Genomic DNA, 18,811 nt, shown 5'->3' on the forward strand with positions numbered 1-18,811 from the left:
CTGCTGAAATCAGTGGGACAGCAGTAGGTAGACACCAATCAGCAAGTTTAATTTTTTTTCTATCAGTTTAATTTTTTTCTATCACCACCCCTGGATACTCAGCAAAATACAAGAGGAAGAGGAAGGTACTAAATATCCATGCAGCTGTGTCTGGTGGACCCCCACAAAGAAGCAGGATGGTGGGGAGAAAGTTCTTGAGCAACATAGATGTAATTCTTCTACTTAACACTTCAACCCAACACTAGGAGGCCCGGATGATCACAGTGCTGCCAAAGAGGGATCTCCACCTGTCTGCCATTGGTGAAACCAGTGTGTGGGCTGAGGTGACAGGCTTCTCTGTGTGACCTTACTGGAACACGGAACCACATGAGTTGGAAGTGAAACCTTGCCAACGCTGATCTCTCCCTACCTGCCAAAGTGGAAAATAACTCAACACCCCAGGATCTAGGAGGGCCTTTGACTTGATACTGTACCAACTATCTTAACCACAACATTCATTCTAAGTCAACTTTTTTCTCCAGAGAAAAGATCTTGGTAGTTTGCTAGTGAAATTGAAATTTTCTTTCTGTAGTTGCTTTCAACTCATGAGTTTGTTTCTCATGAACTGGAAGATGAACAGATGTGTGCTTCCTTTTCTGATTTGTCTGAGCTTACAGGAATTTGTGCTTTGAATATGCTGGAGGAAGACTTTTGTTTTTATGACAATCTTTCCCATTCTTTAAAATATGATAAAATCCCATTAATCTGGACTGTTTCAATTCAAAATTTGGTTAGGTTTGTCAGAGTTCATTTATAGTTTACATGTTGTACATCCCTTTTCTACAATACTTAGAACTGGAAGTTTGGATTTGTGATTTTTTTAATATTTTAGAATATTTGTGTATATATAATGAGATATCTTAGATAAGTCTAAATATGAAACATAAGTCTAAACATGAAATTCACTTATATTTCATAAAAACCTTATGTATAAAACTGAAGATAGTTTTATACAATTTAAAATATAATTTTACACATGAAACAAATTTTCATGGTGTGGCATTTCCCACTTGTGATATGTTGAAATGTCAAAAGTTCAGATTTTGGATTTTCACATTAGAAGTGTTCAACCTGTAGTGTTGGATTTATAGAAAGACAATAGAATAAACAATTTAAAAAATATATATGACTTCTTATTTAACTAGACTGTGAAATGGGAAATGTAGGAAATGTCTATTTCTAGTTATTAGGTAGAAAAATCACTTTACAAATACACATTGATCACTTTTAGGTATCAGTCCCTGTTCTAACTTAGATGATCCACTAATAAACAGTAATAATATGGTAATAATTCTTATGCACAGTGGGCTTATATTCTAGTTTAAATGAATGAGTAGAATAACTATTGACATATGTGCAATAACTAGAAAATTAGTCTTTCTTATTAAAGCACATTCAATATATTTCTAGGTTTTCCAAAAGTAATTTATATTACTTGAAAATAGTGTAACTAATATGTGTATAATATCCTATGAGTGATTATTTTACAGCTTTACATTAATCTTTCTCTCTCCCATATTAGCCAGGTTTGATATGAGAACAACTACTAGCCTAGTAGTTGATGAGATGATGAGAATCAAACTACTAGGGAGATAGACTTGCATGTCACCATAATATTACTGTGGTCTGATATTGGTGAGCCCCTCACCAAATTCATATGCTGAAATTTCCAATGAAATAGTATTAAGAGGTTGGACTTTTAGAAGGTGATTATGTCATGAGGGCTCCACACAAATGAATGATTTTAGTGTCCTTACAGAGGACTTTGAATAGAGAGAGCTCCCTTACCTCTTCTGCCATGTAAGGATACATAGAAGATATCATCTATAAGGAATGGGCCCTCACCAAACACCAACTCTGCTGGTGCCTTCATCTTGGACTTCATAGCTTCTAGAACTATAAACAATAAATTTCAGTGTTTTTTAAAAATAAATTATGCAGTCTAAGGTATTTTGTTATAGAAACATGAATGAACTAGGATACCTTTTTTGTTGTTGTTTCTAAGCATTTTCTATATACAAGCCATCTTATAATTTACTTTTTTATAAGATTTATGATATTATTTATCCTCATTTCATAGGCTGCTGAAACTCAGCAAGGTTAAATAACTTGTCCAAGATGCCACAGCTAGAAACTATGCTGATGCTGTTGGGTGGCAGTACTGAACTCCATGTGTAATGTCCTTCTGCCAAGTTCCCATCTAAACAGAGTAGACAGACATGTGGTTTCTTACCAGCCAATACCATGCAAGTAAAAGTTCATGAGAGGATATCCTTTCCACTTTGACACTTTTCCTGGTTAGAACTTGAATGAGAAAGCTAGAGATGCAGCATCTAAAGATTAAGGCTGACACACTAAAGATTGCAGAGTAGAAAGACCAGAAGAGCCTGGTGCCTTGGGGTGTATCTGAATTGCCATGCCAACTCTGTACTATATACCACTGTGATCTGATATAAATAAGGTCTTGTTTATTTAAGTGACTGCACATTATAGTTTGGATCTGGAATATCCCAGTCTGTGGTGCTACCAGGAGGTGGTGGAAGATTTAAGAGAAGCAACCAATGGGAGGTCTTCAGATCTCTGGGGGTATGTCCTTAATGGGGACAGTGGGGCTCCAGTCACCTTCCTCATCCTTTCTCTTTTCCTTCTGGTCATGAGGTGAGCAGTTTTGCTTTGCCATATGCTTCCTCTATGATGTGCTGCCTTAGGACAGGCCCAAAGTAACAGGGCCAATTGGTCATGGTCTGGAACCTCTGAAACCATGAGCCCAAATACCCTTTTCTCCTTACAAGTTGATTATCTCAAGATTTGTTGTAGAAATTAAAAGCTAACTGATGCACTGCACTGGGGTTTTATGATATTTTATATCATAAAAGATACCTAAACTAGAAATAAAACATAAAACTCTAACCCATGCTCTTTCCAATGGATATTTCTGAAAACATTCTCTTTTGTAAATCTGTTCTTAATACAATCAGAGTGACTTTGAGTCTGAAACAACCTCAGTACTCATAACTACTACAGGTATTTTTAATAAAATATATGTGTCCTTCAAAAGTCAGTGGCAAATAATTTAAACTTATATAATTTTGAATACATTAAAGGATTGCAAAAGAAATATACAATTAATAGTCATAAAATATTTGGAGACTATTTCAATGATACTAAATAGGAAATTAGGTGGTGATTAACAAGTTTAAAATTTTGTCTAATGAACACATTTTCTCAAGTTGTGATATGTCTCTTACAAATTATAATGCAGTTTCACTGTTAGGAACCTGAGAAGGCAGGTGAGTAGGGCTTGCAAGAATTAGCCTGTTATGGTTTGGATATGAGACATTCACCCAAAAGCTCCTTTGTTAATGTTCAGATGTGAAATGATTAAATTATGGGAACTCTGACCTAATCAGTGGATTAATCCATTTGATGAATTAATAATTTGAAAGGACTGCTATACAGGGTGGTAATTGTAAGCAGGTGGGGTATGGCAAGACAAAGTAGATTTCTGGGGGTGTGCCCTTGGGAATCATATCTTGTCTCTCTGTCTTCTCCCTCCCTCTACTTCATGGCCTCCATGGCCTGAGTAGCTCTTCCCAGCCATTCCTTTCTGCCATGATGCTCTGTCTCACCTAGGGCCCAGAGCTGGCCAACCAATGACTGAGACCTCTGAAACCATGAACCTAAAATAAACTTTTCCTCCTCTAAGCTGTTCTTGACAAGTACTTTGGTCACAGCAACAGCAAGCGAAGCTATAAACCCTACCTAATAGTATGACAAGAACCAATAAGACACTAACAAACGTTGGCAAAGACATGGAGATATTGGAAACTCCCCCATATATAGTTAGTGGGAATATAAAATATTGTAGCTCCTTTAGAAAACACTCCGGATCTTTCTCCAATGGTTCCTATATGACCCAGAAATTCTATTCCTAGTATATTTCCAAGAGAAATGAGAACATATGTTTATGTAAATGTTAAGAGAACATTATTCATGTAGCCAAAAGGTGGAAATAATCCAACGTCTATCAACTAATGAATGATAAACATAATGCGATGTAGCCCTAGAATGGAAAATCATTCCGCCGTAAAAGAACTGAAGCACTGACACATGCTGCACCATGGATGAACCTTGGAAACATTAGCCTAAATGAAAAAGCCAGTCACAAATGACCATCTATTGTATGATGCCTTTTAGATGAAGTGTCCAGAATAGCCAAATCCACAGAAACAAAAAAATAGTGGTTGCCATGGGCTGGAAGAGTTGTGGAGAAATAAGTGACTGCTAATAGACATGGGGTTTCTTTTTGGCATGATGAAAATGTCCTAAAATCGATTGTGGTGATAGTTGAAGAGTATACTTAGAATAAGGTGGATTGTGTGGTAGGTGAATTATATTTAATAAGGCCATTATATAAGAAAGAAGAAAGAGAAAGAGAGCAAAAAAGGAAGAACAACAGAAGTCCATGAGATACTTCCAGTTCCAGAAAACAGTAAAAGTCCTCAAGTTACCAAGCTTTCTTGGTCAATTTGCTATTACCTAGCTTTTCTGTCCACTTAAAGTATGGGGTTTGCCCTCAGCCAGCTCCCATTTTCATGTTCCTAAAGTTGACTTGGTAATGATACTCTAGTTTTCTCATCCTCCTGAACTCTTTTCATCTCAGCAGGACTACTGTACCCTAAAGCAAGGGGTAGAGGTTAATTCTCAGACTGCAGAGCCAAAGAGACAACTGTTAGAATTCCAGCTCCCTTACTTCTTAGCCAGGTGACTTCAGAGGGGCAATGTCTACTCTCCAAGCTCCTTATAAAATGAGAACAACAGTTTTCACACGAGGCAGAGCTGAGAATTGAAGACATAATACAGGGAGCATAGTACTTAGCATACTATATGTATCCATCACTGCTGCCTGCCTCTATCTCAGTGTTTCATTGTTTCCTTGATATCTGACTATCCTGTTTAGCTTCTGGTCAGAATGAAAAGCAGGAGCTTCCTGCCCATGGCAAGCAGTTGGTAATCCCAGGCTTAGTGATGTATTCATACAATCTATCCAGTTTTTACCAGAATTTCTTGAAGATGGGTTCCCTTTTATGTTTTATTTAATTAAAATTATTCTGAGTACCCAATGAGAGAGAGAGAGAGAGAGAGAGAGAGAGAGAGAGAGAGAGAGAGAGAGAGAGATCTCCAAAATATGCCCTTGATCTGGTCCCCCACATCCCTTCAGCAGAAACACTCTAAGACAAGAAGGAGACTGTCCTGTTTGTCCCTCTCTATGGCTGCCTGGATCTGTACACATCACCTAACTTCTTTAAGCCTCTGTACCTTGTCTATAAAAGTGGAAAAATAATTGTATGTATCTCACAAGGTTGTATAGGGAATTAAATGAGGTTGCCAGTATAAAGCTGTTGGACCAGTGCTTGGCACACAGTAAGGGTCCAGTAAGTTCTTTAAAAAATAAGTAGTTCATGAAATGTTTGAGGATTATTAATACTTCAAATTCACTACAGAAGGCATTGCTTATTTAAAAATAAATAAATAAAACAAGAAACATGGTTAAGGTGACCAAATTCTCCCAGTTTGCCCACAACTTCCCAAGTTTTAAAACTGAAAGTCCTATGCTCTAAATACCTCCTTAGAAAAACTGATTGACCTACACAGACACTAAATTCATATTTGAGTGTTAATACTGAGGTGGGATAGAAGATATGGGGATAGGTAGAAGAGAGACAAATGCGGGGGCATCCGGAATTCCATCCAGTGCTTGACAAAGATCCTCTGGAGGATGTTTGCAAATGCACATCCTAAAAGGAATTGCCGGATGTTTTGCTCCGGAGCATGGTGTTTTTTCTGCTGTGTTTTTCTGATAATATATTACTCATTTCAGTCTGAACGGATTGCTTAAGGGGACGAGGGGAATACAACAAAAATTCCAGAAAATATTACCTACAATCTGAAAAACAATGGGTCTTTACCACTAACAAAATTAAAAATCATTTTGCAACCGTGCAATGAGTCCCTGAAAGCCTCTGGAAAAAATAGTTATAGATCTGCCTTTGTCTCCAACAGGCTGGTTAAATTCTAACGATGGTGGTGGGGTAAAAGAATAAGGTTTCACAACATTCTTTCCTTCCTACAAAGAATATGTCACCCCTATAATAAATGTTGGTACACAATAACCATTGGGACCGCTGCCCTCCTGTAGCCCTTAACTCAGTAATTTAGATATTAACCAGATGGACCTAGTAGAGATGGTCACATGAGATTACTTTATCGCTTTAACCATGAGAATAATAAGAATAGTTTTAGGTCACATAGAGTTTAGATATTAAGGAAATAAACATTGTATTAGCTCATTGACATAGTTAGATATTCTTAAAACAATTGTGATTAGGTAAGGATAATCTGTAAGGTTGCTGTTTTCTGCCTATGCTTTGGAAACTTCTTTAATATTAACCACAAGACTGCCATTATAGCCTGAAGAAAAATGTATATAAACCCAGCCTTCCCCAGAATAAAGTGGGATTGATTGCACCAGAACTAGAGTCTGTGTCTTTCATTCTCCATCGCCGACGCTGTCTCCCCGTGCCCCATTTACCTGTGTGGAACCCATGGACTCCTGCTAGGGCTGGGTTCCGGCAGACAAACAATGAAGGAAAGAGGGACTATCACTTTAAATCTAAAACCTCCATAAAGTTCCTCACTTTCACTCCCAGGCCTGTTTTTCCTCTAGGCCTGAATTCTTAAAAGGTCCAATAAATCTTAGAGAACTCTAAGTCCAGTTAATTAGTGCTTATATCTCTTGTTAGTTTACAGAATATATTTTTAAACTAATTAAAAGAAGTCTAGAGAAAGATGTTGCTAAAAACCCATGGTAAGGGTATGTCCAAGCACTCTTACCTAGATAATGTCAACCTGAAGATTCTGAGAAGAAACAGACCACCATAACCAGCTCCGTGCTCCATGATCCAGAGAATCAAGCTCATTAAGCTGACTCCTCCCCCAGTACTACACATGCTCATCATCTACAAAGTTTCTTCTAGAAAAGGAAGCCTGAGGCCACAAAAGCATGTTACCCTCGCATTCCCACAGTCCCTCTCCCCTTAAGCACGCATACTGCTCTGAGGCTTGTTTCCCTAATAAATCTCTGTTTGTACCTCTTTTGATAGGTCATGAAATTTCTTTCTGCAGCATGTGTCAAGAACCCGCCAGGGCTGAGTTGACATTCCTTCTGGAGGACCTCTTCGGACACCCACATGGGGACAAAAACATCCATGAGTTTAGTGCCAACTATGGACATGGCACTGTGATACACACTTTAAAAAGTCAAATATCATTCATTTAATTAGAATGACCCTGTGTGTTAGGTTCTATTTTGAATCCCCGGTGAGAGATAAAGAATCAGCACTGGGTGCAGTAGCGTGCGCCCGTAATCCTAGCGGCTCCAGAGCCTGAGGCAGAAGGATCGTGAGTTCAAAGTCAGCCTCAGCAATTCAGCTAAGGCACTGAGTGACTTAGAGAGAACTTGTCCTATAAAATTAAAAAAATAAAATAAAATAAAGGGCTGGGGATATAGCTCAGTGGTTAAGTGCCTGTGGGTTCAATTCTCAGTACCAAAAAAAAAAAAAAAAAAAAAATCAGCAATTTTGAGAATTGAGTAAATTGTCCTAACCCTAAAAGGAGAATGGGGGCTGTGGGGCTAGAATTTAAGCCAGTTTAAAACTGTGCTGAGCTACAGCATTAGGTTTCATCTACTAGTTATCTACCAATGAATAAAAAGGACAAAACAGTCACAGAACACACTGCCCCACAGAGTAATATTAAAATATTAATGGCCCAAAACAGGTGTTGTTACTTTCTGTGATTATAATTAGGAAGATGGGGATAATCAGAGCATATGTTTAATATTTGAAACTGATTTCTTGAATCTCTGCTGTAGGCAGAACCCAGGTTGAATGGAGTGGAACTGTACATGTGAACCCCCTCAGATGGAACTTACCTCTTCAAGTACACCACGTATTTTGTGTCTATGTAGGTGAGCTTCCCAGCATCCCATGTACAACTCATGTTGCCTGAATATTCATAAATGACACAGGTGACCTCCTTAGGAGCATCCGGTGGATCTGCAACAAAATGTATCACTTAGGAGCATCCACAAGAAACACAAAGTTCTTTGCAAAGTAGTTAGCTGATAAACTCTCCGTTTTACTTGGGAAACCAGGTCAACCAGCATTGAGCACCTCTCTGCTCCTCATTCCATCCACCTCACCTTGCAAGCCACTCTGCCATCAAACATTGCTCCTCTCCTTCCTGTACTATGTTCTCCATTCCTTTGGCAATACCAGCAAGGTCAAGGTCCTTGCCCACTAAAAAGTCTTCTCCCAAATTCTGTCTTCCTTCAGCTGCCATTATATCTGTCTCCTCCTCTTAACAGCAAAACATCTGAAAACAGTCCATTATTCTTCATCTCCCTTTACTCTTGAGCCCCAAATAATCAGGACTCAACTCTCACAATTCTACCAAAACCACTGTTGCCAAGTTCAATAATGACTCTATTCCACAAATCCCGTGCAGTCTTGTCAGTTGTTATTGAACTTGACCTCTGCAGCATTTGATATTTTGGTCACTCCCTCCTTGAAAACTCTGTTTTTAGGCTCCTGTGAAAGGGTTCTTCACAATTTTTTTTTTTCTGCTACTCCAGCAGATTATCTCCTTCTTTGGGACATATTCCCTGACTTGCTTTAAAAGTTTGATGTTTGTACACACGAAAGAATGTTACTGAGTTGCCAGAGGAAGGAAATTTCAACACATGCTACATGGATGAAACTTGAAGACATTACAGTAATAAAATAAGCAGACAGAAAAGAAGAAACGTCTCCTGATTCCACTTACATGAGGGATCTAGAAGAGCAAACAATTAGAAACAAGAAGTAGAATGGAGGTGGCCAGGGACTGGGGTGGCGGGGAATGGGGAGCTTTTGTTTAATGGATGAAGAGTTTCAGTTTGCAAGAAGAGAGTTCTGGAGGGAGTGGGGTAATGGTTGCACAACAATGTGAATGTACTTCATGTCTCTAAACTGTACACTTAAACATGCTAAAAATGTACACTTATCCTATGTGCATTTTGCCAAGACCACATCAAAAAGAGTTTTCTAAAATAGTTTGGTTTTCAGAGATCTCTATTTCAAGGCTTCCCCACCATTCACACACTCTCCCACTCCTCTTACCTCCAGCCCAGCTTTCTTCTCAGTGGTCTTATGAAAGACATCCTTACTATGTATCTGCTAGCATCCTTCCCCTTCGAGAACTTACATCCCTACAATCACTCGCCCCAACCTCACCCCACCCCACTCTCACCCCAAAGTTGTCAGTAACTATGTCCTACACAGAGGTGTGACCTTGACCTAGGCTGGCTAATATGAGAATGCCCCTTGGGAATGAGCACATGACTCCAGATGAATCAATCAGAATTCTCCAAGGGGCTTTTTTTTTTGAAGTCATTATAAAAGAGGCACATTCTTCCCCCTAAAGTTGGTGTGTGAGTAGCAGGTAAGCTGAGTTGCCTGTCATCTTGTCATAGTGGACAGTCCTTTAGCTGCCTTCAGACTGCTTAAGAATGAATCCAACAGGGAAAACCAAACCCAAGCAGTGGGATAAGATATCAGTACTGATACCTTTTCAGCCCTTCAGCCCTCTGAAGCCTATGAATTTCCAACAACTACAGAATGGCATTTGGAATTTTCAGTTATATCATCCAATAATAGGTAACCAAGATCAAGATTTTTTTTTTAAACTATGGAAACATTGAGTGCTAATCATATACCCACTTTTCAAGTGTGGCTCTCTCAGTTTGTTCTACATGGGAAATACTTCCTGGGGTACTTGGATTACCCAGAGAAGCTCAAGACAAATGGAGGAATAAGGGATCATAAAGATTAGAGATGTGTGCACATGAAGTTACACCTGAAGATTTAAGTAAAAATGTACTCTTTCATTTCACCTGCAAGCCATCTACCAAGAATATAAAAATTCTATCCTCATTGCAAATCAAAATAATAATAGCTATCATTTAGATCTATCCAATTGGCAAGGATTTTGAAATACGTAAATACACAGTGTTGGGATGGACCCAGGGAAATCCTCTAATGCACTTCTGGTGAGAGTACAAATTGGTACCACCTTTATGGATGGCACTTTATATATTACAATCTTTAAAAGTGGGAAATATATAGGAATGCATTTTTATCGAACTATTATTCATGGTTATATAAAAATATTTGGTTAAAAGAACGTGGTCCTAAAGTATTGGAAACTACCTTAATACTTTAAACATAGAGTTAAATAAACTCTAGTATATTCCTAAAATACATCCATATATAAAGATGTAAATGACAATTTAGGAATCTAGTCTTTGAAAGACATAAGAAATATATTATTAAGTACTTGAGACAGAAAGATAGAAACCCATAAGCAGCCAGAAAAAGGATCTCAGAGAAGGAAAGGAGGAAGAGAGAATTGGGAAATTAAGCTTCTGACCCCAGTTATTCCCAGCCACAAGGACAGTCTCTTAACAGCCCTAGAGTACTTTTACCTCCAAAAGTACTTCCTCTTGCTTCAACAGAGCCCAACCCTACCCTTGTGTTGATTAAGGCTTAGAAATCACTTTTTTCCAGATTTGCTGGAGAAGACAAAATAGAGAATTGATTGACCTCCCCTTTCCAAATCCTATATCGCCCCAATCACAGGAACAGATCAAGCCCATAAAAATGCCTAGATAACAGACACAAACACCCATAGGCATCCCTCTCTTGGAACTCTGCCCTCTTCAGGAGCTCTGCTTTCTTTCTATTACTCTAATACATCCTGTTACTTTGCTCTCACCCTTGTGTCTGTGGATTTCATTCTTCAAAATTCACAAGACAAAGAACCCACCTGACATCCACCCTCCATGTTACATAATGACCATATGATAAAGTAAAAACAACATGTTGTAAAAATAGTTCAGTACAGTGATTTCATTTGAAAGAGAGAACGACTGAAACTCAAAAGACACGTTCCAAATCATTAAGGAAGAGATTGTTATTGGTAAAATTATGGGATTATGGAGTTGATAAGTATTTCTGTTTTTACTAGTCTAAATTTTTTTAACTTTCTATATTGAATGCAATTGATGTTACAATTTTAAAAAACTGTTGGGAGCACACCAAAATACTTTAAAACATTCAGCTGAGTTGTAACATTGAGTTACAGTGAGGAGAAATTGGGCTCCAAGTAGAGTAAAAGAAATCTTTAGGTTCTATTTGTGCCTTAAAGGAGGTAGGTGTAGAAACATAAATCATTCTGGGCATTGCTTGCAATGTGATTCCTTGTTGATTACAGTAATTTCCAATGCTTTCAGATACAGTCATTGATTTGGCAATCACAAAAGACAAATGTCAGTTTTGTGGACTATGTGTCTCCACAGCATTCTATATAAGGTGAATGCTCAGGATTATAAATGTCTGGCAGTTAATTAACTTTGCAAAAGACAACTCTACACAAACACAGATAAGCACAGATTTTGATAATCTGAAGCAACATACAGATGACCTGTGAGTATGGTTATGAGAATCATATCTGTTGGCTGCTAAATCTTATTGCCAGGTTATTTAATAATCAAGAATACAAATCTGCTGTTCAACCAGATTCTAGAGAATACCCTGAAATACACAAGGAGAAGGCCTAATTGCTTTTTCCAATTATTCCCACCTCCCCTTTATTATCCTGACAGTCACCGATCACCAACCAGGATTCTTATTTATTCAAAGCCTAGCCAAAGGTCTTTTCTTTTTGAAAGCACAGTCTCTGATTCCTTCTTTGCATTTCTAGCATTTAGCACACTTTAATGCCTAGAAAGCACTCAATAAAGTTTATTCTATGAATTGCAGGACTTGATTAATAAAATGACCATGAGAGTCATTAAATGAAGAGGGCTGGGAGTGACAGAGCACTTGCCTAGCATGCAGAAGTCCATCCCCAGCACTACCAAAAAGAAAAAAGAAAAAAGAAAAGCACCTAAGCGCCCTGCAATTCCTTTCTCAAGGAGGACACAGGCCAGGCCTGATATACACTAATGATACATACATAATAGTAATATTAAAAACATGAATATTCCAGGGTTTTTATTGGGTAAAAATGGGCTTTCTTTGTTATAACTAGAGATCAAAGATGGTGAAAATCTAAGTGAAAGGTGCTTGAAATTTTAAATAAATGATTAAGTGGAAATGACTGTGTATGCTCTGGTATTTTTAAAATGAAACAGACATCTAATTAACATTTTAATCCTATGATTAATGTGGCATTGTTAGAACAAATTTCCCATATGTGTGCATTTCATCACAGATAAGAATCTAAGTGTTTAAGATTATGGCTTATAATGGAAATTGTGATAGTTTGTATTTCACACATTATACGTTTGAGTAGAAACTTTTAAACATATATGGATGTCTTTTCAAAGAAAGCAATGACTCATTGTCTTCTATTTTTTTATTTATCTCCAGTCAAAAAAAGTGTATAATCTCATTTTCAAAACAATAATGATAAATTGACATAGTAAAGCTCACAGGACAAATATTCTGTGTTCAAATACTTTAGTGAAAGCAATGTGATTTCCAGAATGCCACAAAACCTCAAAAACCTTATTCTGACCTACTTAAATAGGAAGTTTTGTTTGCTAAGAATGCAGAGCCCAAGAGCACATTCAGCTTAAATCCAGGGGTTTGAGTAAATTCTTACCTGGTAGTTGTGCTTTCGTGCTCATAACCAGAGATCTATGTAAGGAGTTATAACTCCCTACTGAAATGAATTGAAAGAGTGATGCTCTCGCTATTACAGCCATCAGCAGAGAATGAAAGTGTAAAAACAGGTCGTCTGGTAGGGAGGCATTCTGTGACCTGAAACAGTGCCCAGGGTTTGGGGCAGAGGCCCCTCAGCCTGTGATGGGTGACAGATCTGGCTCTATAAGAATGTTATAGGCCAGACTAAAAGGGAAATGACTAAACAGACTTCATTTTGCTCTGAGACTTCTCGCCTCTGTACCCATCTTCAGTTACTTAGTGTGACATGCTTAACAATACAAAATGACAATTCTTATGTAATAAAAAAATGCTCTCTTTTGATCCCTATTGCTCCTAACCAATGTACCAAGTAAATAGTAATTGTGTGGTTGTTAGTAACCATTCTTTAGTTTGTACCTAGGTGACCCACTTCCCCCTCTGTTGAGGATCTCATGATGTCAGTTTGTAATTTCAAATCATAGCAACAGACACTTATGATTGATGTGATTTTTGGTTTAAGAACCCCTACAACCCTGTGGTTGGGGTTGTTCTCCCAATAGCCATTTTTGGGGGCATTGTGTGAGATAGTCAGCAGGCCAGCTTAATAAAGACTCCCAAATTTGGACTTCTCAGTGGTGATCGGTCTGTTCTTAAGTTGCGCCCCATACAAGCCAACACTAGGGGGGCTGTTGAGAAAATGGGTCATGCAAACTACCCACATGGGAAAGGGGTTGCTAAATAAAATTTGTAAGAGGTCATTATTTGAGATTAAGCTCCTACACTAGACCCCAGCAGACCAAACCAAAATGGAAGGACTTGTGCTAAGTGCCACATATTCCAACTGAAACTTCAAAGCATCAGGTCAAACCCCCCTAGAGATCAGGTTTTTCCTGAAAACAGAAAGCTCACAACAACCTATCTGAAAAGGCCCAGTCAACCTGAACCAGCAGGACAAGGAAGTCCCCTCTACTTTAATCTTTACGAGGAAAGTAACCTGAAGTAGTATGATGGTAACCCACCCCACACTTTTAATTGCTCTGCTTTCTTGTTCCCACCTTCTAAAACCTGATCTGTCACTCCCTGTGGAGCACCATTTTACAGAACTAGCTACTGCTCCATTTCATGAATCACAAAAGCCAATTAGATCTAAAAACTGTATTTGTTGAAATTTTGTCTTTCAACAGAGGTGATACTCGTTTTACATCCTTTGATTCCTCTAGCCTGAATTAATGACCAACTCTTCCCCATAACTGTGGAAGCTTGCTTTCTTACCCTCTAAAGAAGTTGTATATTCGCTCCACTCCTATGCCTGCCCCCTCAAAGGATAGATAGTAAAGTGTTTAAGCATTGAGGGTTGGTTATGTTTCCTGAGGATGTGGACAAGCTAAGGAGATTTCATACCTCAGATAAAGTATCTACTTGTGGTCTAATTTCCATAATTTAGGGCAAGCTTCACATGTATAAGGCATTAGTTTAAGGCGTGTATTTACCAGCTTCATTCTTTGACTCCAAAACCTTCCTTCCTCAACTCATCTGCACATCTTCCCATCGTTCTCATTTGAGAAGCAGGCAAGATCAGCTGCCCCAAGTTAAGCAGCTCAGTGGCCTCATTACAGAATGAAGAGGCCTCCTGCTTCCCAGGCAGCTACAGTGGAGGCCATACTGGGGCTTGGCAATGACCTCATGTGGTGGTCATTGATCTGGCTCTCGTCATAGCTAAGGTGCAGAGGGGAGGAAGAAGCAATAACTCAGATATGATTCTCAAAAGCACAGAGGATGGGAACATAGCAAAAACCCCAAAGACCTTTATCTTTCACTGACAATGGGCAAAGGTACCATAGAGACTGTCTGGATTAAAACACTACTGATCTTATTGATATATCCTTCATTATAGTAAAACCAAGAACAAACTTATGTCATTATATAAGTTAGCAATTCTTACTGAAGTAACTTCAACACCTTTAGAATACTATGAACACAAATTGGATTTGGCATATATTTTTCAGATTAACTTGACTAAATTTTTTCTTCACAATCACTATAACAGTGATTCTCAATAGGGGTAATGGGATTAGGAGCAGGGGATTGCATCAGCTGCTACCTATGTTTTATAAAAAAGACACATTTTTAAGGATATAGGCACTGGTGTTGTACTTTAAATTTATAATATGCATTTAAGTATATTATTGAAATTTAGTACTTAACACTGCTAGTATAATTAGCTTCATCTTACAGACAAGCAACTGATACTCAGATGGTTAAGCAAATTTTCCATGGTTACACAGCTAGTAAGGAGTCTAGTGAGAACAAAAAGCTAGTTTGTGAATCTTGGCCTCAAAATCTCTGAATGGTATCTTCTTCAAGGGTGATGATATTAGTTTAGAAAACAAATGAAATGAGAAAAAGATGAAAAGGGCAACATTTTAAACCTGAGGGTACCAAATTTCACATATTCCCTGTCTGGCCAGGCTAGTAGCACTTTGAATGTTTTCTCATTATTTTAAAATTTGGAGAGTTTGTATTAAACATTCATATTTTTGTCTTCCTTTGGAGAGTCAAAAGATCTAGGCACACTGGACCCCCATGAATGCTGGATATGGAAAAGGCCTGTACCCAGTCTACAGTCTATGGCTTCTCTGCACAGTTCCCCCAGCATCCTTAACTCGTAGTTCAATAACCTGACCCTGGAGATGTTTGCATTAGATACTCAGTATTAAGCCCATCTAAGATCTTGGTGAACTATATCAGTTAGCCTGTTTTCAGATAAACCTAGCAATTACCAGTGCATTATTAGACTGATTTGAGTTTGCTTTCGGAATGTGCCCCAAAACTTACATCCAGAAGAAACGTCTTCTCCACATATCAGTGTCTCTTGAACATGTCCAGGACATTCAGCAGTGCAGTACATAGAGGCATGTGGGTCCAGAAAGTTTTTATACCAAAGCTGAGCTGTTGTTTTATTAATCCTTGTGATTTGAAATCTTTCTTTGATGCCATTTTTATAAAAATTAAGTTTCCTTGGTTGGCAGTTCTTAATGGCTGCTTGGCAATATATAGAGATATTCACACCCATCTTAACAACCGTGGCTGGCTCTACCCAGAGGTGGCCAGAGCAGTGTATATTTGTAATTCCTGAAAACAAACAGATAAAATAATAAATTAGCTGTCAAGAAATATTCAACAAGAAGCTCAGAAGAATATGCTATTGCATTTTTAATGTATTTTCCCCTTTTTAAATGATTTTTATTCAAAAATATTTAGGACTAAGTATATACTTTTGTCAAGTAGTTTATTACAGTGAACTTCTGTTGGTGTTCAGCAGCATGACCTAAGACTATAGCTAGTCTTTTGGCTTCTGTAATTATTTAAGAGCAAATAAAATTAGCTCTCCTATTTTAACATGGAGAATGGAGGCATTTTGAAGCTATATCACTTTTTAAAGGTAAGATTAGAATAAACACTGGACACTGCAGAATCTGAACCCCATTCTAAAGCTACTCAACTGATATCTTGATCTTTTTTTTCTTAGATAAAAGCTACTTTTATCTGCAAATTATTAATATAATGAATAAAATCTTATTCTTGCTTAATTACCACATAAAATTCATTGTTAATTTAATAATATGGGAAAATGTTCACAATATATTGTTAAATTAAAAAGCAGGTTGCAAAACAACATATTTAATGTAACTCAATGTTAAAAATAAGTAAATAAATGTGTGAATTAAAGAGAAATGCACTAAGATATTAAAAACAATAACCTCTTTTTTTATCTTAATATTACATACATCTGCATTTTAAAAATTACATAATAGATATATGACTTTTGTACCAAAACTAAATAATTTAAAGTCATTGGTTTTGGGGTGTAACTCAGTGGTAGAACACTTGCCTAGCATGCTCAGGGCCTGGGTGGATCCCCAGCACCACCAAAAAAAAAAAAAAAGAGTAAGGTCATTTTCATAAAGTCAAATGACAATGAAATGCAATATTAATGAAATGAAATTCATATTAGGAAAAACACAGAACAGATTCTGTGAACTTTATTATAGGCTTTTCCTAGAAATACTTGCATTAAAATACCTTTAAATCTTATCAAAAGAGTGATAATTAAAGGTCAGTATTTGATTTTAAAAGATCCTTATCCTTGGAACACAAAGCTTAAAGAATGAACTTGTTACATAATATAAACGCAATTGAATATTTCCATTTATGTAATGAGTATTTACATACACACTATAAATATCTAAATGTTGAAGTAGTGATAAAAATATAATTCTGTTATCAATAGGGAACTGAAACCAAAGACATGCAAAAGAAGACTTAAGGTAATATCTAACCTTTAAAGAACTTTTAACAATTCAAGCTTAGACAAAGCACATCTTTAGCATCTTAAAGAAATAGGTGAACACTACCATGAAACCATTTTGAGAATACATAAAAAAGTGTCAAAAGTGTTAAAGACTTCAGATTTGACCAGATGCCCTGGTTTTCAAAATTGGAAGAAAGGAAAAATCCAGAAACACTGGACCATTGGATTTCGCACTTTCAGGAGTGAATTAGTAAGTCAATCGTTTTTCAGTATATGGAAAGAAAAAAAAAAAAAAGAAGCCATCGATCCATAGAAGTCAACATAGATTGTATAAGTCATACAAAAAAAATTTTTTTAAATAAGTTTATTAGATTAGAGGAGTTAACAACATTTGAGTGGAAAACAGAAAAATGTTCTCTATGTTCTTTATTTGTCACTTGAATGTAAAAACAAAAGTCCTATTTCTCATTTGCTATTTCATGAAGCTGGGAAAGAGCAGGTATCTTATCTCCCCTAAACTTTCTAAGATAGTTATCAGTATGACTGTGGAAAAGTCTAATATCATCCTGCTGGGTGGGAGGGAGTTAGTTCTGTTGATGAGGTTGCATCTATAGATCCAACATAATTGTGTACCACCCTATAGATGAGGTCATTGCTCTGAATAATCTGGTAGGCAAAACTTCACTCAAGGTCAAGAGCTCTGCCTTGGTGTTGTCTCCCAGTAATTGAATCCTTGCCACCTGCCCAAGACATTATTATTCCAAAGAGAAACTCTGAAGTGCTAACTATTGCCCTGTTGAACTTCTGAAGATCCCCTTCTTGAATTCCACAAGATCACCTATGCCTGTGTCACAGAACTCTGTTCTCCCGAATAAGACCAGAAGTTTGTTTTGTTTAGGAGATAGGAATAATAATAGTACATAGTAGAACTGCACAAGTTTTGTGAGGAATGAAAGATTACCCCAAGAACCTGGCACATGGTGACAGTCAAGAAATGGTCCATAGAGTTGAATTAAATTCAAACACTTGATCAGTCATGTAACAGTTATAATAAAATAATATATTACAATCAAAAAGATAGAATATGCTCACTCAAAGTAATAACTTAATAGCACTTAAGAGACAATTCATCAGGGATAGTTGAAAAGAAGTCTTGTACTTGGAGGAAGATTAGACCACTTTTATTTTGTTCCAAGTAATTTTTATGTACATATAATTTTCCCAATGTGATAATATTCATATTCTTCAGAGAGCCTGGCATAATGCCTGAACATTACAATAACCCAAGATTCTATTTGTTGAATAAAGATATGCCAAATACTGTACCTCCATGGCACCAGCTGAAGAGTACATGGAGAGCTATCACCACGTCCAATTGAATTATGACCTGATACATGCCCAAAAGCAGGAAAAAGCCGTTTGTCTCTCTCTGGAAAAAATATGAAAAATGTTTAAATTGTAATATTTTAGTGAAATAAGAAAGCTTTATATTTCTAGCCATTATTGTCTCTGATGGGACCCTTTGATTGGAAGGAAAAAGAGGAAGGGAGGAGGAAGGAAAGAGTGGAAGGAAGGGAAGGAAGAAACAGAGCAAATATACATTATGTATAGTGTGTGAGGAGCACAGTAAGATGTGGAGGAGGAAAGTCAA

The 18,811-nt window shown here is 37.3% G+C and overlaps 1 protein-coding gene across 1 annotated transcript in view; it reads right to left on the reverse strand.

Moving 5' to 3' along the window:
- Il23r (interleukin 23 receptor) overlaps positions 1-18,556 on the reverse strand; it is a 57,781-nt gene extending 39,225 nt beyond the window's left edge. Inside the window, exons 1-3 of the mRNA XM_047527708.1 lie at positions 18,487-18,556; positions 15,684-15,980; positions 8,033-8,156 (exon numbers count right to left, since the gene is read on the reverse strand). Of these exons, the coding sequence (XP_047383664.1) occupies positions 8,033-8,156; positions 15,684-15,980; positions 18,487-18,556 (491 nt within the window). The remainder of the gene's footprint in view (positions 1-8,032; positions 8,157-15,683; positions 15,981-18,486) is intronic.
- Between the last annotated feature and the right edge of the window lie 255 nt (positions 18,557-18,811).

Source organism: Sciurus carolinensis, chromosome 1, assembly GCF_902686445.1.
Source record: "Sciurus carolinensis chromosome 1, mSciCar1.2, whole genome shotgun sequence".
NCBI lineage: Eukaryota > Metazoa > Chordata > Mammalia > Rodentia > Sciuridae > Sciurus > Sciurus carolinensis.